Below are 23,707 nucleotides of genomic sequence, written 5' to 3'. Positions count from 1 at the left end.
AACAAAAAATTCAATATGATTTCTAAGCACTGATTTGAAGTAAACCCACAGTTTAAATGCTGAGATTAGAGTAGATACGAATCTCGTACTATTACTCTAAAACACACGTAGCGTGCCTTCGCATAACATTGAATTACTGGGTTAACTGTAACGAATAGGTGTGCTCACGGAATCATAGCAATTTGTTAGTAACCTTCCAGCTGCGTAAAATACTGCATTTCTACGATACGCGCAACTATTAATTTCATGTATAATTATATATCAAGACATTGAAGAGAGAAAGACGAGATGGTAATCCGTTCAGACGAGCGGCATTCGGATAGCATTCAAGATGAGATGCAAATTACTCATTTCTTCCACGTTATGATAATATTTCATAGATTAAATTCGTTATTCGTAACAAGATAATTCAATCTAGAAATTGTGTATTACTTCGATATTATATAAAACATATATTATCAATTTTGAATTTTCACCGAATTTAATCATTCTTTTTTTCTATTTATTCTATTTTATTTTTCATCCTTTTATTATTACCGACTTATGCTAATCACAACTTACGTCATATTTCCATATTCATTTTATAATTACATCTTATTTTTTTTATATACAAAAAACGCATTTCAACATTCGAAGTATTTTATTATTCGAAGTATATATATGTATATATATATATATATATATATATATATATATATATATAATGTGTGTGTGTGTGTATAAATATATATATATACATAAATGTATTTTTCTCAATGTAAACGAGACAAAACATTTCGTTTCGTTTTATTAAACACATAAAGTATAAATAAAATCTTCATATATACTTTTGGGTCATATACTTTCAAATTACTTATCGTTCGAAAGAGTCTAAAAAAGCAAGTTTTTCCGAAGCAATTAACGTGAAAGGATTATTAAATCGATCATATACATTCTTAAACTACTCATCGTTCTTTGTACGACGTTGTTCACAAAATTAGGCACCGTATTTCTAACGAATGATTACCTATAAATTTTATATTTACGCAATCATAATACGTTCGTAGGATGTATAATGCATAATAATACATAATATATAATAATTATAAGAATAAGAATAATAATAATAATGATAATAATAATAATAATAATAATGATAGTAATAATATATAATCAGCTTATTTGGCTCACATACGTAAACGATCTTTGATTGATATTACGAAATATTAATGACAAAAACTTACAAACTTAATGTATAGGTAATTAAATCTAACGAACGTTCGCAATTCTTAATATTTAATTGAATTAAACTAATTATTAAAATTCGCATAAAGCTTGTACCTTATAGACTCTATCGTATATCTTTCCTATTAAATTATCTTGTAATATCGACGAATAAATAATTGTAATAGTCGACAGAAAGGGCAAAGCGCGTATTGTCCATTAGCAAATAAATTTATACGTAATATTTTCTCTGTCGCTCTCTCTCTCTCTCTCTCTCTCTCTCTCTCTTTTTTCTCTCTCACTTCATATATATATAATTATAAATGGTATAAACAATAGAAGCGTGTTATAATGATGTCGGTTACGATAAATATGACGCTGCCAGATAATACATACGTTTATCTAACACATCGTATACTTTAAATGTAACAAATTAATCGTTTATCGAATATCAGATTTCATCTGAATCTCGAGTGACTGAGCTGAATTGATGGATATACGTAGATATTAAATAGATTATCATATACATAAATCTTATAGTTGTCGGTCTAGATAGATACATAACTTGGCGAAATCGATGGACATCATGGTAATTACTCTGGCAATTGATTACAGACACGCTCTCCGTACGTGTTCACGTTTATAATCGATAATAGGCCTTAGTTTATTCGTTAAATTAATCTCAACACACTTAAGAAAAAGAAAAAGGAAAAAATAAAGAAAAACAAAACGGTAAGTAAAAGTAAAAGAGAAAGAAGAAAAACAGAATCGGGAGGTTGTGTTTTTTGACAATTAAACTTTGACAGGTGATTACGCGTCAATCGACTAGCAATTATACAGTTTTATCCATCCATCCATATGATAAGAAACACAAGAAAATTACTAACACTTATGTAACTTCTAATCTCTAGAGCATCACGTATTTATATCAAATATCAAACGATTTCCCATTCGTTCAATCGTTCAATATCAAGAATTACGAATTTTATTCGAAGCGTACGGTGTAAAAAATGAAACAAAAAAGAAGAAAAAGAAGAAGAAGAAAAAAAGAATTATTATGGCAGGCTTGGAATGTACCCTCTTGAGAAAAAATACGTAAGACAGAGCTAAAACAACGATTTCGCTTGCGTCATCCTTAGTTCTAAATCTTCTCGCACTTCTTCTCGAAAAGGACTTCGTAGGATACTTCGATAGGATCTAAGATCTGTGAATGAGACTGACTGACTAGTGTACTAGTACAACGAACGTCTTCACAAATCTCGTATACGATAGATACGTATGGTTTTTCGTTTTTTCTTTCCGTTTTTTTTTTTTTTTTTTTTTTTTAATTATTCATATCGTCGAAAAAGAAAACAAACAAAAAAAAGAAGATAAAAGATATGTACAAGTCCTGTTAGCTCGTGCTCACTCTTCGTGTTCTCGTCGCGTCGTAAAAATGAAGATAGTCCCGCTAGATCAAATATTCGAGTAATATTTTTGCGGAATACGTCTTATAATACATCAAAATTTTCGATATCTCGTCGTATTTCAAAAGTGGCCCTGACACGTAGGGCCTAGGAACCAACCAATCGCATTATCCATATACACTTCCTTGAGTCACTTGACGTTTCTCGGTATTCTTTCGTTTGCATTTCGTTACGTCATTAGTCTGGTCCTTCCTTAAGTGACACGATTCGACCTAGAAGCTCGTTTCACGGTGTCTTGACTAGATTATCACCTACGGACGTTCGCGTTATGAGTATAGGCGTTTTTGGAACGCTATCTGGATTCTCTTGAAGAATAATCTTTACTCTTTGAGCTCCAGGACTTAAGGGTGGACCGTTTGTTTCTGAAAGACGCGGACTGGTCGTTCTTGCTGATTCCACGGGAGTTGTCCTCGCTGAAAATGATTCGTCTTTCGAGGATATCGAGTCCTGCAGAGCCTCTTGAACGGGCTTCGTCTCTTCCTGTGTACCCATTACTTTTCTTGGAGGTTTCACGGGATCCGTATGGTCTAAGTGATCCTGATGACCATTTTGACTTCTGGTTCTCTCCTGAGACCCCGTAGACTCTTTTGTGTCTTCGTGTTCGATCGTACTATCCACCAATGGCATATTTTCCGGACTACCATTCGATGCTATTTTCGGTTGCGTTTGATTGGCCGTATCTAAAAGAGACTTCTGCATATCCTTCATTTCGGTACCATTCTCAACGTCACTTCGTTTTCTTTTCTTCCTACAAAAGTCGCCCTTGTAAGCTGCGAATCCGATCAAAGCCGCAAGAATGACTAACAAGGCAGCCAGGACAACGTAAGAACCCATTCCTTTTTTAGATTGTCTCGCTGGTGACACCTCCGCTAATTCATTGTTTATACTAGCGACTTCGGCTGGTTCGTCTAATCGTATCGTACCCAATTTCGACATATCGTCGGCCTCGTTAACTACTACTAATTCTGGACCAATTGTTGAAGAGGCAACTGGAACGCTCGCAGTTGTTACTTTCGTTACCGACTTTGTAACGGACACTTCTCCAGCTTCATGGACAATTTTCGTTGGCGAAGCATCTATAAATTCTTCTTCTTCGAGACTAGGTTCTTTTTTGTTTTCGGTAGAAGTCGAGCCAGTAAATACACCAAAGATCATATCGAGAAGACTTTCGCTAGAAGTGGTCGACGTATAGACCTCGACAGATTCTGATTTTTCATCGGCTTCTTCATCGTCGTGAGGCGGTATATCAAAACCAGAACCCTCTACACCAGAACCTTCGTCTCCCGATCCTTCAACGGGATAAAACAAACTATCCTTCACTGGCTTTTTCTGTGACATTTCAGTAGTAAACTTTTGTTTCTGTTCCTCGGAATCAAAAAACAACTCTTCGGATTCCTTCATAAATTTTTCAAGAGACGATTCGGTTGTTACTGTTGGATGTGAAGTTCCGTTAATACTGGAGATAATTTCCGTTGTCGTTACCATCGATGCAGTCGTGGATGGTTCCAAGCTGGATAACTGCTTTATCTCCGGAGCTGGAGTCTCGATCTCTTGAACCGGTATTTTCTCCGAACTTTCCGAAATATCTTGAAACTCATCATCGGCATCTATCTCGTCAAAAACATCGCCAGAACCTACATCCCCTGATCCCTGGTACGGCTGATCACCTAACATCTCTTTATCATCCTGCTCCTCTCTACAAATCTTCTTTGTCTCCAACTTCAAAAGAGACGAACCTTTCCAACTATTCGGGCTAACACAAGTAACCTTCTTCGACAACTTGACACCTCTCGTTACCAACAAATCTCTTACGAGTAACGTTGCGCAATTACATTGAAGCGGATTGCCATGTACATCCAAATGCTTCAGATTCTTCAAACGTAACAATACGACTGGCAACTGAGCGATATTATTCCTTCGAAGATTCAAACTACGTAACTCGTGTAGTCCCTCTAACGATGACAAGTTCAAGTATTCCAATCTGTTGTTCGATAGGTCAAGACTCTTCAAGCTGACCAACGTTCGAAAAGTACCAGGTTCTATTCTTTTCAAACCGCCATCAGACAAATCCAAATGTTTCAAATTGGTCAAGTTCTTTAAAATCTCCGGATCCAACGCGTCGTCGATCTTTGTGACTTTCAACGTTTCCAATTGAAAGACATCGATGTATTTGACGTCCTCTAATTTGTGACATTGCGCCTCCGTTTCGCTCTCCAAGTTGCACAGACAATTCGTCAAGCTCGAATTATGCAGAATAACGAGGAGGAACGAGATGAAGCTCCCTACTGTCTTCATTTTTTTGTCTGATCTATCTGCAACGAAGAAGAAATCTTCGATTACGTTCGTTTTTGAACAGTCTTTCATAATTACATATCGATCGATATAAATAATCAAGAACAATTACCATGCATATAATAAGATTTTACGTTTATATGAGTTTAAGAGGAAGGTGATTGATTGAATATGCAATTAATTCATCGTCGGAAAGCGTAATCGTATATTATTGATAAGCTATACGAACACGATGATCTTCGTGATTCCTATCAGTGCTACGATTATCGTTGCCTGGGTGATTGTCAAAGTAGGTCTTGCGATAAGAGGTAATTCACTTTCATATAACGAGACGAGAAAGAAATGTTAAGAAATTATACGAACGAATTATAAAGGAAATAAGAAAAATCCAAATTTGATTCGTGATCGACGTTCTGTCAACGAAACTCCCTGAAATATCTTTTTAAGCGATGCAAAGTATCATGATTATGTCTTATTACCCCTCCTGTTAAACATTTTCGTATAGTCATCGTCGGTGAACGAAAAAAAAAGACTGCTTTTAGATTCGTCTTGCCTGTTAAGTGCGGATCACCCTACCATACATTCCGTGTATAAATGGAGGAGTTTAAATACGCAAAAGTGATAAAGAAAAAAAAGAAAAAAAAAACATGAAATGTAAACGGAAGCTGGGAAGAGAAAAAGAAGGAAGAAAGTATGAAAATAAAACAGAGAGGACGAGAGAGGGAGAGAGAGAGAGACGGAGACAGAGAGAGTGAGTGAGTGAAATCGAGAAAGGAAGAGAAGATACAAAGTATTATTTGCATCTTTTTTACATACTGTTCTCGTCCGGTCAATGACGTCACACCGGTGATTCCCATGCAACGCATTACGAGGATATTTCGAAAAAAGACATCGCTTCACGCACGAGGAAACACGATCATTGAACTCTCCCGATCGATCGCGCGATCCTATCGATCGTGAAATTTCCAGTAACTTTGTACATACACGCGCATGTATCGTAAAACGATCATTTTCAATTCCAACATTATCGAAAAATTTAGAATTCTTTCAAAATGTTCACCATTATCGAACGATTAATAATATATAACCAAATTTACAATTACTTTACGCAACGCAAATTCCAATGAATTTTACAAAAAGCAATGATCATGATATTTATTATATTTTTTTTTTTATAAAAAAACATTTAAAATTTTAAAGTAATGGAATATTTTAGATTGGCGAATTGTTTCAAGATTATCATAACTTTCAAAAATTCTTGGCTTCGAATCGAATAGAACGACTTGAAAGCTCACAAAAGAGATAATGAAATTCTCGTGCCTACGTGCAAGTAGGTAGATAGGACATAGGCATACGTGTATCACGTGTCTACGAAAAGTATTACTTAATCTCGTCGAGCCGAGCGTGTCCGTTCGATTAACGAGCTTTTCTCACCGTCCTTCGTTTTACCCACGTTCGAAGGCCTCGATTGCGTGTTCGCGTGCGCGTGTACGTACGCAGTCGTAATACACGGGACCGTGTGTACCCGTACTGGCTATTTCTACGGTTAATTTGCAAACAGACGCGTTGTTTAATAGGACTTAAGTAGGTACGCGCTGCGCAAAGCAGTCGTAGCATTTTGCGAGATCGTGTGGGCGTTGGCAGGTCATGGCCAATAGCTTTGAGATTTCAATGCACAGCTCGATATACGTGGGAGCATCAACCGGGAAGAATCTACTGAGATTGAAAAAAGTGTTCACCGAATAACATAACAATCAAGAGAAAAACAGATATATATATATATATAGGAAAGAAGATCATTTTTATATCGTTTTGACTACTACGACGACGACAACGACGACGACGACGACAAGACAAGACAAAAATTGATAAGAAAAAAAAAAAGAAACAAAAATCCCGCAGGATACTTACGACTTATTTACTCAGACGTCACATCAACAGCATCGCATCGAAAGCATCTGCAATAAATAAAGATATACCTTCGTTAAAAGTTTATTCTCGATAAAGCTTCATACATGGAGAAGTCGTCAATGTTTAAGCAAAAAATCACGAGACGTGATCCACGTGTTATAGAGAAGGATCTCAAGAGATCTTAAGCGAGCGATCAGACACGCTCGATGGACGTGGTACTTTGTAAGAAAATAAATCGTAAGATCCCGACTCCAGATACCAAGACGTTTTTATGAAAGTTTCTTTCCTTCAGAATCACGCCAATAATTTTCGTTACCTTCTTCTTAACTTCTTTCAGAGTACTTCTTCGGAAAGCCCAGCAAAGAGGATCATTACGATCGACGTCATATTAACGCTCAAGCCTCGAAAGTAGCCACTCCGAGTCTTTAATCAAGGAACAATTTTCGGTATGCTCCTCCTCCTCCTTCTTCGTCATTATATTATATATTTTTAAAAAATTCCATAGACCAGCAAGAGAGTCTAATGTCCTTTTTTTTCTTTCTAATATTCCGTCGACGATCACGAGCCAATTTTTTTTCAATTATATAAGTTTGCAATAAAGAAGAGAGCAACGTTACTTGTAAGTTCTGTATCATGAAATTAAATGAAAAATAAAAAAAAATAAACAGAAAAAAATAAGTCGTATATAAAACACGACTCTACGCAACCATTACGACTATTTACTAAAAATCTTAAGTAAATGTTTGACGAAGTTCCATTAAAGCAAAGCGTCTCTGGAATTCTTAGCAATACCATTTCTAGAATCTAATCATTGCCCAGTCATCGTCTAAACGTACAATCACCAATCTCTAACTAACTTTTACTAGGCCAGGTCGAACACATTACGCGCGACGAGGCAACACATTTTTTCTTTCTTTTTCTTTCTTTTTTTTTTTCTTTTATCTCACGATACAGGCTACAGCATATCTCATCTTTCACGAACAAGCCACATCGAAATGTCCTTCGTTCTCTTACACACATATACTTACATGGTTACGCATGTACACGATCTATGTTGCTAACGTATATATGTATAGACATGTATAGGTATACCTATCGTATGTTTCTGTCTTTCGAGTCCGAGGGGCAATGTACCCGATATTATCACGCTAACGCACACCATCCTCATGTTTTATCCCACTTCGACATTTAATTGATTTTTACTTTCAAAATATCTATTTAATTTTTATCGAAAGGAGAATTTTGTATCCAATACTGTTTGAATCTAATTGTTAATCAAGAAAAGGATCTATATAATCTATTATCAATATTATCGAACGAACAAGAATGAATGAGAATGTGAACGAAAATGATTCAAAGTCGTAATGAGCATGACGAGAAGAAGGAACATGTACGACCGCTTTGGACTCGTTTTTTGCTGGTTCTCTGCTTAACGGTATCCAACACGGCCTCGTGGTCCAGTTCGTCGCGCGTTACGGAAGAGCCGGCAATTCCAGAAATCGTTCCGGGAGGTCGTATACCTTCCTGGAGTCTGGACAAGGAAGTTGAAAGTGACCTCGTCCGGTACACACGAAAAAGTCTCATTAATAAATTACAAATTCTTCCAAAATCGAGTGATCGATCAGTGACTTCGCACGAAGATAATATAATATCGTTTTTTCTTAATAAATTTTTTCAATTTTATTCGTACATAAAATTTATATAAGTGTATATTCATTTAATCGGTTTCATTGCGAAAAATAATATGATAAAACTTATTACATACATTTGAAAACTTATTTTGAGATTCTTCAGAATATTTAATTTACTTTTACAATGTAAATAAATTTATCGTAAAATTACATTGTAATTAATTCAAGAATATTAGCGACATATAATTGTCAGAAATTTTTCGCTAAGTTTTCGAGATGGTTTCATATAAATAATTCTTTTTTAATAAAATTAACGAAATTACCAAATATATGTAAGAATTACGTAATACTCTACGTAGAAAGCAAAATTTCGGTAGTCAAACGTTCCCTTTTATCTCTTCTTAGCAAAGAGGCGACGTTGTGTCGAGTGTCAAGCGTAGATATTCAAACGATTCAGGTTAGCTGACAATGCGATTATTCTTGCAAAGTCGTCGGAAAGGCGTCGAAGTCAGTAAATCGTCATTCATGGTGAACGTCGTACACAGTGGTTCGTTTCTTTTGCTTTCACGAATCCACTCGTTGATCCAAACGATTAACACTTTTAATCGCTTCGAAAAGAAAGAAAAGAAAAAGAAATATCGCAATAATATAATCGGTCTCTTTTTCTTTATCTTTCCAATTAATAATTGATCATAATCTCGACAGTCGCACGAATTACATCACGAACATTTTTATTACGAATTTTTTCGCAATTGCTGACTTCCAAAGTGAATTCCATTTATGAATGAAAAACGAAAAATAATTGAAATAATAAAAAAAAAACAACAAACAAAATTAATCCGATATGAAAGGCTTAAAATTGATTTCAAAATCAAGATCAAGACTTCACTTGTAACAAAATCATCAGCATCGAAAGAAATCTCGTTAACCGTCTGAAGAAATTTATAAGAATCGGCCAACTCTTCTCGCGAATCGTGTTAGAAAACGAGAAGATCGCGTGAGGATCATGGGATTTATCGCAAAAAATAAGAGAATACCGTGCTAAGTTGCAGACTGAAGACGATATCTCGAATACATAGTAGGTAAATGGAAAGGAAGAGGAGGAGTAGGAGGAGGAGGAGGAGGAGGAGGGGAAAGAATGTAGGAAAGTCATTTAAAAGAACTCAAGGAACGAGAAAGGAAAGCTCGAAGAGAAGGCGAGAGCTGATGTATCTAGCTAGCTAGACACAGAGAAGAAAAGAGAAAAGAAGAGAAGAAAAGAGAATAGAAGAGAAGAGAAGGAAAAGGGAGAGGAAAAGGGGGAGGGGGAAGCGAATAGACCACACAAGAAGGCCAGAGAGCTTAGCTCGTGTCCTCAATATATACACACATAAATATACATATATCGAGAGATATCGATATCGCTCGGTCGTGCGAAACGATTAGCAAAGCGTAACGCACCAGAAATCGAGCGGAAGCCACGAGTACCAACAGACGGAGCCGATCGAGCCGAAGAAATGGCGGATAACGTTCTTAAATAAAGCTTTTCTCTTTTTCTCTCTTTTCAACTTCTCCAGTCATTTATCTATTTATCTATCTATCTATCTATCTTTCTATCTATCTATCTATTTATTTAGATAGCTACCGAGGTATCTATCCATCTATCCCTTTCTATTTTACAGAGAACGGTTTTTCGAGCTTGATGCACCGTCAGCTCGCATCTAATCCAGGAAGCGAAAGACATAGGATACATGTACAAGGGAAACACCGATGACCGGTTGTGCAAGTTCCTTTAAAAAAAAAAAAAGAGAGAGAAGAAAAAGAAAAAGAAAGAAAACGTCACTCTTTCGCAAATCTCCTGTCTCTTTGACCTTATTTATAGCCCCATAGCTCCTTATCGTTACTTTTTCGTTTTCATTTTTATCTTACAATAACATGCTTTCTATGGATGAATTCCTTTCGTTCAAATATTTTATTCTGATAATAATTATTGTCTATCTTTATGGTAAATGAGCAAATAAATACAAGTTAAATTACACAATAGACATAACGTTACCATCATAATGTTGAAAACACATGTTATCAACTTTCACATTCAAAATCTAACAGCTAATATCTGATCTTAGATTTAATTATTCTGAATACTTTGACTCAAAAAAAACTAATGATTCTGACTTATACTCTTCTGCTCGATGATTTTTATATGATTAAAAATTTATTTTTTTATTTTTGTCGCTCCTATGACAATACATTTCATAATTTGCTTCATGTAGACCTTGTAGTTCCAATAATCGAGAGAAGTCATCAAGTAACACGATCAAAAGAAATAAATAAGTTGACAGTAGTCAAAGTGCAAGGTTAATAAACCAGATGTGCTTTTATAACATCGGCCAAAGAACAAACACTTTTATAAGTGGTATAAACCCATGAGGCGATCGATGATCCTAAAATAATTCCTATTGGCAACCAATGGAAGCAATTACGATCGATATCTTCGATACAACATCGTACGATATCGTTCGATCTATCGATCGTTTCGTTTTGATCGTGCACTTACGACAAATAATAGTATCTATATCGGAAATCGTTAAACATGATTCGAAAGATTCGCAAGATGCTGTATCTGTTTGCGGTAAGAATAATTAACGGAGATTGCATTCGTTGATTACGAGTATAATGACTCGTTCAGAGATACATTAGAAACGAATCATCCGACAAAATCGCTAACCGATGACTAGTAGATGAGTCTAGTCTGATTCCTTTCAGCTGAATCGAAACTTGCATATGCAGTTTCGTTGGTTCGATCTAAGAATAGTTAACATCGTAATGTTCTTTTAATGATTTTTATTATTTCTTATCGCATCGCAGAGCTTGAAACTATTATCGCTTTGATTCAGTTAGTATCTATATATTTATTTATATAGTACGTATTTATACTTTTTTTTGTACTAGAAATAAATAAATAAATATATGTGTGTATTAAAATATAACTATTATATTTATATACTCTACCTGATATATAAAGTTAAAGAGTAATTAATTTTACAAACGATTACTTTAAATTAAACATACCATTTGTGCTTATAAGTAAACATAAACGCATAAATTGGAAAAAATATCAGGTAAATTCAATCTTCATAAAAAAAAATAAGAGTACTTTCAGTATTACAAATTTATAAAAATATCCTACGGACACTTCCAAATTGGGATAATAACACTTTCGAGAATCGATATGGGTGAGCCAACTTAATTTACAAAGGTACAAGAGAAACATTCGAATGTAGTCTTCTGTTCTTTCTCAAAAACGAGAAGCACCTCGTTATCCTTCGCTGTCGAAACAGCTCGCTCAATCTTGAGACAAATCGTATGTTCGTTCGATTCACTATGCAATGACGACCAGTTATCCTTCGTTCTTAACATACTCGAGAAATAGCCGGAGTGCTTGTACGATAGGTAATTTGCAAATTTGCTCTTGGTGCGGGTAACACACGCGTTTATACGATTTACCATCGCATATTTCAAACGCTTTTCCTCTTTCTCATCTAATTATAATAAAAATTTATATCGTCATGTAATACGCATACAAACATGTACATTACATACCTATACATTTATACAACTACACGTATAGTAAAAAATATCGATTAATATTAATCGTCGTCTTCCGACTCTGATTTTTTTCTTTTCATAGACATTGGTATAATATGAATGGAACGTGAGGATAAATTATTCAAGAAACTCTACATTCTTATACACGGAACGAAAACCGAGTTCCAAAGAAACTTATGCATATTCGAAATTTCAACGGCGCCTCTCTTAACATTTTTCAACATCGAATCGCCCCAACGATCGCGAAGGTTATCGAGATTACGTCGGGAGATTCAATCGATATCCGTTTTCTAAAGTACAACGATGGTTTCCTTGTCGCCTCATTGCATATGCTTATGCATGTGTAAAAAAAAATGTATTTTTACTACAAATAAATGATGAATATATTTAGAATAGAAAAAACTGCACAAGTATATGGTTCAAAAAATATATTAAGTAAAAAATTAATTTTTGATTGATCATATCTGATGATCACGAAAGGACTATATATAATAATTTTATATATTTTTAAAAACGAATACAATTCGCACTAGGATTCATCGATTTCGATGCACATTTTTAATAAGAAATCTTTCTTTTACAATATATCCACCATTTAATCGAAATTCAAAAAAGAGCTTGTATATTTAAAATGACTCACTGTATATAGAAAACACGATGGACTTTCACGATACGTGTCGTGAGAAAGGTGACATAAGAAAGACGCGAGCCTTTCAAGCAATAGTCTTTAAAGCTTATTCGACTTTCATCTTTGCTTCGAGGAGGAAGAGTTACTCGAACCGGATTTGGAAGCTTCACATACTTTCCGAGAGTCAAACTCCCGTTTCCCGTTTATTAAAATTAACGAGCTATTTTCTGATGAACTTTCACGATATGCTTGTCACTGACGATTTCGCGGAATCCTCTAAGAATATCTTTTGATCTTTAAAAAAAAAAGAAAAAAAGAAAAAATGAAACACTCAAGATCTACGAAGGTATCACAAGAAAATGAGCAACCTCTGTACGCTCGTTAGCTTTGTTCTTGATCCTTACTGAAGCTAATGATAGCTACTGGCAATAGATTTTCCTCATAAGGTGACAAAGATCGTGAACATTGATTTCAATGTGAATAAATCTAGAACAAACCTTTCTCTCTCTCTCTCTCTCTCTCTCTCTCTCTCTCTCTCTCTCTCTCTCTCTCTCTCTCTTTCTCTTCCTATCTTCGCTTCTTGATTACATCAGAATAATTCAGATGTTGTAAGAATTATATCAAACATTTTCAACGATATATTATCTATTATTCGAAACTGTAGACAATGTCAAAACTATCTCATTAACAGAGCACAGTCGGTCTAATAAAACACTAACTAGTAACAACCGCTAGAACTAGTAAAATTAATAATAATAATCCTGTGATAATAAAAATTATTTCTCAAATTTCATTTTCAACCATCTTATTATTTAAACCATATGCATACTTTTTAAAGTACCGCTTCTGAAAAAATCTTTACTAATACGTCAATTAAATCGACAAAATCATTGAACAGACTTTTTCACAGACATTCGATCAGTAAAAAAGTATATGACTACGAAGAAATTAACGAAAGGAATCGTCACCTCGCAGATTTCCAAGGTACCGCCTTCTGAAATCGTCCAAATGGCCAAGGTTCTCGGTTTTCACGAGACACAGAGCCAATGTACGTACGCGTTGCGTAAGCCGAAGCATTGCCATGTTACGTCATAATTTCTCCAGTGTAACCCGAGGACCTCCACGATGTAACGATTCGTTCTCTCTTACACACATACGAACTGCGTAATATCATATATTCACAGCCTTGTTTGTGTATAATAAGATACAATAGATAATAGTATAGATATGAGTACACTTGTTATTTTTTTTGTTTTTCCACACATTCGCGTTTTTCCCGTTGTTTCTACAATAATAACTCTTATCATTATGTAGCTGTAATACCGGTATACATTAGAAACATAATTTAAGATTCATAAATTTAAAAAATAATGATTACGAACGCGCCGATCGAGAATCTTTAATAAATATCACATAAATTAAATGTACTCTCTAATTTTCTTGCGATTATTAACTTGTATTATTATTACTAGCCGCTTTATAAACTATTAAATTTGTTAAGATAATATAAATAAATTAAAGGAAATGAATTATGACGATAATAAAAAGAATGAATCAACTTAATCACTTTCAAAAAAAAAAGAAAAAACAAGGGAAATTAAAAATTTATCTTGGATAAAATGAAAAAGAGAAAGAGAAAGAAAAAGAATTAATTATCTGACATAAAAATTTTCTTTAAATTACTGACTCATAATGACTTGTGAAAAAAGTAAAAAAATAAAAAGGAGAACGAAAAAATACCATCACTCGATATTATTGCTTCTCACTGTACGTGTATGTATATGTGTGGTAACTATGTAATGTACGATACGTAACATATATACGTGGACGCCAACGAAGAGAGCAGGACGAAAAAGAGAGAAGATAAAATATATACGAGGAGGTCATAGGTCATCTCTGACCGTCTCTGAGGCATCAGCATTGCTAATGTTGTAGCCAGTGACGTCCTTCTTTGCTTGAGCACCCGACTATACTAAAAATCGACCCTAATCGCCTTCTCTATCTCTATCTATCTATCTATCTATCTCTCTCTCTCTCTCTCTCTCTCTCTCTTTCTCTCTCTCTCTTTCTCTCTCTCTCTCTTTCTCTCTCTCTTTCTAGCACACGTATCAACTCGCTTGTACCTTCTTCCTTGAAGTACCTCACCCTCGCCCATTCCTCTCTGTCACCGCAAAAGGCACGCGACCTTTCCTAGTAGTACCTATACAGGGCGTAAGATACACGAGGGTGAACCAAGAGGTTAAACAGTTATCTCTAAACGTACGATTTACATAATTGCATTAATCGAAACAAACAGATCATTTATATCTGATACCTATGCTGTAATCATTCTTAAAAATAAAAACCAAGAAAAATTATTACAAACCATCCATATCTTTTCGTTTATCCAAATCGGAAGGAATTCGATAATATGAAAAAAAAAGCTCTGATAAAATAATTTAAAGAAAAAAATGTGAAAAAACAAAATGATTCTACTTATGTTACATGAACATTTTTAAAAAGTTCCATTTTCAAATCGGATATTTTTATTCGAAAATACATTCCTCGCTACTTAAGCGAGGAAGGACGCAAAATAGTATTCTTGAGGTACATCGAAAATATCTATTAATGTATATATGTATGTACGTATAATACATACGCAGTGTGACGTCAGAATCACATGCAGATAAAACAGCATTTGTTTAACGCTCGCACACGTTACGCTATCGCACATCGATGATAACAGCTAACGATAAAAGAAAAAGAAAAAAGGAAAAGAGGAAGAAGAAAAAGAAAAACTCAAGTCTTTGCGTAAGATCTTCAATGGAGAACATGGTGAAAAAAAAAAAAAAAAGAAGAAGAAGAAGTCGGAATCTTGATTTTTATATGAAACAAATATTGAGATAACATATCAAGCTGTATTTTTTCTTTGTCTTCTTTCTTTTTTTTTCTGTCTCTTTTTTTTGGCACGAGCTTGCTCTGGAAAGTTTTATTTGAAAAATACGAATGAAATCGAGCGAATCGAGCTAGAAGAAAATCGATGATCGAGTTTGAACGTCGCTAAGCCACGAGGCGTCTCTACCAGAGAAACGACTGAAAAGGTAATGGCCGGTTCGATGACGTTGCGTAGTCGTAAACACCTGGAAACTCGTTATCGTATCGATATAGGCGAGAATCGTATTGCGAGCATTTGAAACTTATGCGATTCTACTAGATGAATGGATCCAACAAATCGAACATACACGATCTCAGTAAATGTGATAACAAAAGTAATAACAATGATTTTGATCGAAATATAACTGGCAATATAGAAAACTTGTAATATATACACGTATGTATATGTAGGTGAACGAAACAGGAAAGTCGACTAATCATCATAATAAATATGTATTACCTACCTATAAAACGTACATTTTTGCTGAGTCATATTAATGGCATTAATCTATCGATTATTCTTGCTTAGACTCGAATAAATTATATACTTTTTGATTTATCATTTTCTTCTTCCTTATAACGTTATATATTTAATATTAAATATCTCTCACGTAATAAATTCATGTATAATCGAAATTTCGATAATTAATGAATCTTTCGAAATAAAAAATTATCTAAAAAGTCTATAAAAAGCTTATGTGTATATGTGTGTGTGTGTGTAAAATAATCGTAAATGAAAAATACGATCAATTAGTCGTTATTATCGGATTATAATATTTTCAATATAAATTCATGCACACAGTAGTTCCGTAAGACCGAATCGCAACGTGGATCATTGCTTGACTTATATATGGATGTATGTATATATATGTATGTATATAAAGAGACTCCACTGCTCAAACAACGCGTGGTGCTGATCGTTGATTTAACCGACTTAGGAGTCGTAGTACGTTCACCGGCTACGATAACGTCGCTATGAGTATAATCAATGACGAACAATGAAGAAGAAAAAAAAAATATAGAGAAAGACTTTGAACTCACTTTGTAGAGATACATACCTATAGCGACTTGCAATCTTTCTCTTTCTACCCGCTTAATAACCGTGCCTATCTGTCAGTCGAGTAACGATCGAAATTAATTAAGAACAAGTTAAACAAGCCTATCTGCCATCGTAACGCAAACTAGTCATGCTCTTGTGATAAGCTTCAAAGGAATGTCTTCTTTCTCTACTTTCTCGTGAATACTCTTTTTATCTTTCTCTGTCTCTCTTTCTCTCTATCTATCTACCTAACTTCTTTATCGTTTCTCAAAATTACACTAACTGCTACATATACAAGTGCATATATAATCCACACCGTTTTAATTCGCACGTTTGTGCAACAAAAACGCTTTGATAATTCGAACGTTTCCTTACATTTCTTATCAAGTTTCGCGGTAACATTTGACACGTCGAACGCCGAGCTAAACGCTTCAGTTAATTAATACGTTTATCTAATATTCTTGATCGTTTATTTTCCAATGAAAATATTCTTTGGAAATTGTCAATGAAAATTTGAAAAAGAAGAATGTTTTTGAGAAATGAGGACGATAAATAAAAATATTCGAGCAGACTTCTTGCTTATTAGATTTGAATATTATGTTGTTTATAAAAAAACTGTGCCTATTATTTAGTAATATTTTTTTTCGTTCAGCTAAAGAAATATTAGAAAACATTTTAAATAGAGTTTACAAAATCGTATGCTATGATCTTTATGACAGTCAACATGTAAATTGATCGATAAACAAAGTTCTGAGGCAATGGATAATTTTTAACACAGCACGTTAAATAGCGTATATTCACTGCATGATTGGAACGCAGTGTATAAAATATATCACAAAAGACACTTCCGCATTCGTGTTTAAAAAATAATCACATAGTAAGAAGTTATGCGTTTGTGAAAATGATTCTACACATTACATCGGTCTGAAACAAGGCAGTGACGTCGATATCTTGCCTTATCGTTAGACACTTAACATACTTTTCAACAATTTTTTAAACAAATTTAGTCCACTTGTTCAATCGGAATAACAAGTCTTTTTTTCCTCTATTTATATGTTAATACTTGACACGACGTCTTTTATCTTATATTTTTTATCTTGACGTATGCAAAACACGATTTAGATCTTTAGTTGTTCCAAACAATATTATCATTTTTTTACCGATGAGGAAAAGACTGATTATTATTATTATTATTAACAGGTAAAAAAGTTTCCATGCTAAATATATCTTACAATACACCAAATATAAAAAAAATTAAATATCATAAAATTACTACCAGTTATCGTTATTTATATCTCTGACATTTTAATGAGATACCTCGTATAGAAACATAAGTGATTAAATATAAAGTCAATAAAAAGAAAAAAAATACACACACACACACACACACACATATACCAACTTTCAAATATTAAAAATATCCTAGTAAAAATGCAAATTAATTTAAAACATAATTTTTTAGAACACATTTTAAACAATTTTCACTGGAATATCATAAATCTTGATCTTCATAATTTTACGATGAAATCAAAAAATATAAAGAGAGAAAGAAAAAAAAAGATCGATATCTCTTTGGAAAGAGATCTTCGATTAATGGAAAGAGTCCAGTCAGCGTTTGAAGAGACAAGAAGACAAGAGAGCAGAGTAAGAACGAAGAGTAAGAGACAGTGCACAGAGAATGTTCCAAGTTATAATCGATTGGTCCCAATTCCGGCCAATTATTGTCCCATCACTGTCAACACCGGTTCTCTTATTGTCGGACGCTTTTTCTATGTTGACAAGGCGCACACTTGTTCATTCTCTCATACATATATATATGTATATATAGATATATACGTATACATATATACACATACATAATCAGATACGAGGACGGCCCATATGTCGAGCTCGATTCTTAAGCACTCAAGGTCGTAGCTTCCTCCTTCTCATCCTCCTCTTCTTCTTCCTCCTCCATCTCTTCATCTTTTTCTGCTTCTCTTTCTCCTCCTTCTCTCTCTCTCTCTCTCTCTGCTTCTTCATCTCATCTTCGTCCACTTGAGAATTTCGTATACAAAAATTTTAGAGTCGAGGCACGCGCTTGGATTTAGCAAAGCTCTAAAACGATGGATTACCTGTCTCTTCACACGATCAGATACGATTATGTAAGAAAGACTCGAGAGAAGACTTCATACACACGAGAGAGATAGAGAGAAAAAAAGAGAGGTAAAAGTGAAAAAATAGAAAATAGAGAGAGAGGAACTGACACGAGGCCACGCACCTAATCCTGAACGAAAGATCTTGAGTCACGAGCTTTGAATGTTAGACAAACGCAACCTTCGTTTCGCTTAGAATTAAGTTTTCTTTAAAAGAAAAAAATAACCGAATCTACCTCAATACTCGAAATATTGGCCAGTTTTCAGATGAAAATTTGATACAATTTTTACAAGAATTGTTATTTTTATATTGTCTCTTAAATGTTGTTTTTGAATCTTTTTGATTTTCTGTATTTTTTTTTCGTATATTTTTCTCAAACAAAAATAGTTTTTTATTTCTGTGATATAAAAGTGTTTTGATATAAAATAAAAAAGAAAGATCTTTTTTATCTCTTTACTAATATATCACGTCCGTAAAAAATCAAAATCGAAAAAATAAGAAAAGTTCGATTCTAAAATAAAAATATTTTCTAAATGATAAATCTTTAAAATGACATGAATTTTTAATTATTTTTGATACTATGAAATATCGCTAATTATAAAACAAAAAAATCAAAAAACAATATCTTCTGTTGTTTTAAATTCTTTTTTCTTTAAAAACAAAACTTAAAAAGAAAATCTAAAGAGAAAGCAATAAAATAATATAAGATTCCCAATTTCGATTCGATATTCAAATATTATAAAATCCCTGAAGAAAATAATGAACGTTCGAAGTAGGACCGGTCCTCTCAATAGTTTTTACAAATTTCTTAGTAAAGACAAACTTACCATTGACGTCATCGAGAAGCAAACGAGTCATCGAGCGTAAAACTTTTAACGCTAACGTTTTATTCAACGTTTCACGAGCGATAAAGTTGATTAAATGAGTACATTCAATAATGATTCTTAGCAATACGAAATGACCTTAAAATAGTCTAATATCTGTTACTTTTATCAGGGTTACGTATATCAGACAATCGAATTAAAGCGATAAGAAACGTTCAAAGCTTGCTTGTAAAGCAAATTGAAATTGTATTATGTTTATCTTTTTCTTTTTTATTTTTTTTTTTCTTCGTGTCTAATCGAAATATAAAATATTACCCGTGTATCATATCCAAGTATTATGTCACGATTTTAATTATTTTAGCACTCATATTAATTCAATTTTTTTTGAGTGCATTTACAATAAACGTATGTTACACACACACACAAAAACTTATTATTAGCGTCGGACGTCATTGAAAAAATATAAGAATAGTAAATATGTTAGTTTACGACAAAGTTAGTGGGAGGAGTCATACGAGAAATAACTGATGACGTAGGTAAGAATGAAGTGGGGATATTCATGAATGAAGCTTCAGGAGTAACGGAGGGACGTCACACGGGACGTGAAACGCTAAATTTCTTTCTCGTAACGCAAGACGTTCGTTCTGCATATATAAACGATTCCAGATCGATCTACGTAGAAATGGAAATAATCCTATGTAGTCATGCGATCAGCTTAGTAATCGTCTTCTATGAAAATACCTGTGCTGAAATCAGCATTATATCTTACAAAAAAAAGTATTGCAAAAATAAGACACATAAATACATATAGTTAGCGATCAAATTCTAAAATGATTTCATTTCGAAATGTCATCTACTTAAACTCGTACTTTTATTATCTACAAAAAAGTTATTGTAAAATGTCTGAAAAAAATGTAATCGATTTGTAAAAACATCTAGCTTAACTTTTGTTTCTCTATTATTGTAAATATATAAAATATATGAGAAATATAATATTCACTAAAGACAATAATTTTTTAACAAATCAATTTCTTATCTTTCACATTGAACAGTTAGCTCTGTATGTTTCCAACAGTTCGTGTACATGTATTTAAAATAAAATAACTTTGTAAAAAAGAAACTTAAGCTAACTCATACACAAACGCATATACATACATTTACATATACATATATATATATATATATATATATATATATATACTTAGTTAGACTACGATCCAGGTATAGATTTCCTTAGAACGATTAAACGAGACAGTCCGTCGTCGGTCATAAGAACGGAGAAGCCAGATATACCGCAGACTTCGTCTTCGTTTCGCTGGAAAGCATACAAACGAGATACATCGAGGTGTCTTTACGCAGCTGTCGATATCGAGAATGCAAAGATAGTAAAACGATAGCAAGGTGATACGATCGATAAATCGTTTCGGTGATCCTTGAAAATTTAGTTCAGAAAAAATTAATCTCTCATTTCTTTCTTCAAGTATCTATCTACTTTGTAAGAAGATTAAAACAAAAAGATGTAGATAGAATTAAATGAATGAATGAATGAACCAACGAATGAACAAACGAACGAATGAACCATTCGAAGATTCTCGGATCGCGACAATGAACGCGTTGTAAATCGTATCTCTTCGAGCTTATACCTCCTGGTTAGACAATAGAATGGAGCCATTCTGTGAGATTGAAAAAAAGTTAGAAAAGAAAAAAGAAAGTACGAATCTCGAGATAAGTCCCCCTTCGAACGAAGAGGGAACGAAACGATCTAAAGTATAGAAACTGAGCAGAGAAAATCCTATCGCACAGTGCTTCGTAACAAAGCGATCGCCACCCGCCGTTTTGACCCTGACTACTACCACGCTAACTCTTGCTATTTGATTTCCAGCATTTCGTTCTAATTTTAGTCAAACCTTCTCGTCTCTCTCTCTCTCTCTCTCTCTCTCTCTCTCTCTCTGTCTCTCTCTCTCTCTCTCTCTCTCTCTCTCTTTCTCTCTCTCTCTCTCTCTCTTTCTCTATCTCTTTCTCTCTTTCTGTCTCTCTGTCTCTCTCTCTTTTTCGCTTTTGCTTCTCTTTCGTCAGACCGAAACCGGAAAATTCGTGACTACACGGAACCAAAATGAAATTCAAAGACGTTCCTAGTACATTAACGAAATGTAAATATACATTATCGCGAGTTGTCGAATGAACTGGGAATACATATATAATCTAACATAAATTAACGAGAGTCCATTTACAAACTTTATCGTAAATACCCATCGCTGGTTCATTTTCGAAAATTCATTTACTTAAGTAATTTAGTAAAAAATAGAAATGTCGCATTCATTTTTTTTCTCTTTTTTTTTCTTATCTCATTTTTTATTTTCCTAATCTTCGAGTCTAATCCGGCGCATAATCCGTCTAAGGAATTATATTTTTAACCTTTACTCGTGTTCCGGCCCTAATCAGCAAGGCTACGTATTAACAATTTACATTAGAAAGAAGAAAACAAGAAAATATAAAGTTACAAAAGAGTTAAAAAGAAGAATATGATAATGAAACGGTAACGTTTACTTAATTACTTAAAAAAAAGAAAAAAAAAGAAAAAACCGATCGTACAAAGTCTACGTCGTACGACAATTGCCGTAGGAAAAAAAAATTACTTTACAAGAGAACGATTTCTTACAATGTCCACGGTAAAAAAAAAAAGAAGAAGAAAAAAAACGATATCTATTATCCGTGACGACTTCGATATGATTGTTTTATTACAAAATTTAATTGCATTTCTTTCGACGAAAAAAAAAAGGAATGAATTAAAAGTCTAATGACGTTAATCGGAACGATTATTTCGAAAGAAAAAAGAGAAAGAAAATTAATTCTAATGTTTAAAACATTTCCAATAAATTAAAAAAAAAAATAATAATAAATTACTAAGTATCCTTATAACGAAGACTTATCCTTGTATTTGTCTGTTGATTGAAATTAGACTCACCTCCGGGAGAACGAGATTCGATGAGAATAGATCCTTATTGGCTCAAGTTCACTTTATCCTGAGTTTTCTTCCACAGCAAAATAAATGAACACAATAGAAAAAGTAGAATGAAGAGGAGTAAGATAAGGAGGAGGAGAAGAAAGAAGAAGGAGAAGAAGGAACGGAAGTGAAAAAAAAGAGGAAGAAAAAGGAGGAGAAGAAATGACGGAAATAAAGTTCGAAGGGCAAGAAGGATCGCTTCGTAGGACCGATCGCGAAGGTTCGCGCAAGACTGGTTGGAGCCGCGTTCTTCGATCAGATCGAAGCCACCGAAAGAGAAAGAGATACACGTTCTATCGCAGCCTGAGGCCAACTTAGGACTGTGGACTCTGACAGTACACCGCGAGTCCTCCTCTCGCTCTTTTTCTCGCTCCTCCTCCTCCTCCTCCACCTCCTCTTCTTTCCAACTGCTCGCTCGGTAACCCTCCTTCTCTATATCTTTCTCTCCCTCTCTTTCTCTCTCTCTCTCTCTCTCTCTCTCTCTCTCTCTCTCACTCTCTCTGTGTCTCTCACGCACACACACTTTTTCTTTCTTTCTCTTTTGCACCAACAAACCAGGCAACTCTCCTCGCCACGTCTCTCTGTCTCTAACTCCCCACTATGTCTACCATACCGTGGTACACCAAGCTTGGTAGCACCAACAGATCGGGATAGGTGTACAAGACCGTTTCTGCCGAACCAGAGAAACCATTCGCAATCGAGACACGCAGGATTCTCTCTTCGTTATTCTTCTTCCTCTTATTATAAATCACGCTGATTTTATGATATATGTACGTTTCTTCGATTTCTAATATTCCTTTTCCTACTTACGAAATTGATACTCATTTCGCTCTTATAATAATGTTCGGTAAATCTACCTATTAATTATTTTTAACATAATTCTTTGATCGGCGAGTACGCATATACATATCTACATATATATATATATCTATATATATATATAATGATAAAAAGTAATTGAAAAATAATTAATAAAATTATATAGCGTCGATTACTAGTCGATAATATTTCGCAGTTAATCATTAATTCTTGATTGAAATATGATTTATTCCTATAGTACTGTATACGAAGA

General features: G+C 34.0%; 1 protein-coding gene across 3 annotated transcripts; it reads right to left on the bottom strand.

Moving 5' to 3' along the window:
- Nucleotides 1–2,505: 2,505 nt before the first annotated feature.
- Nucleotides 2,506–22,989, bottom strand: LOC127064967 (protein windpipe). Of its 3 annotated transcripts, none has more exons than XM_050996686.1 (3): nucleotides 22,597–22,988; nucleotides 6,873–6,919; nucleotides 2,506–4,981 (listed from the first exon to the last, which is right to left on the bottom strand). In XM_050996686.1, exon 3 carries the CDS (start codon nucleotides 4,962–4,964, stop codon nucleotides 2,895–2,897), a length of 2,070 nt encoding a protein of 689 aa, XP_050852643.1. In that variant the 5' UTR covers nucleotides 4,965–4,981; nucleotides 6,873–6,919; nucleotides 22,597–22,988; the 3' UTR covers nucleotides 2,506–2,894. The 3 variants fall into 3 exon arrangements, with proteins under 3 accessions (XP_050852643.1, XP_050852644.1, XP_050852645.1); XM_050996687.1 differs by lacking the exon at nucleotides 22,597–22,988 and adding an exon at nucleotides 19,635–20,458; XM_050996688.1 differs by lacking the exon at nucleotides 6,873–6,919 and having other exon boundaries at nucleotides 22,597–22,989.
- Between the last annotated feature and the right edge of the window lie 718 nt (nucleotides 22,990–23,707).

Source organism: Vespula vulgaris, chromosome 7 (genome assembly GCF_905475345.1).
Source record: "Vespula vulgaris chromosome 7, iyVesVulg1.1, whole genome shotgun sequence".
Classification (NCBI taxonomy): domain Eukaryota; kingdom Metazoa; phylum Arthropoda; class Insecta; order Hymenoptera; family Vespidae; genus Vespula; species Vespula vulgaris.
The sequence above is the reverse complement of the archived record's forward strand: the minus strand, read 5'-3'. Positions and strand labels throughout refer to the sequence as shown.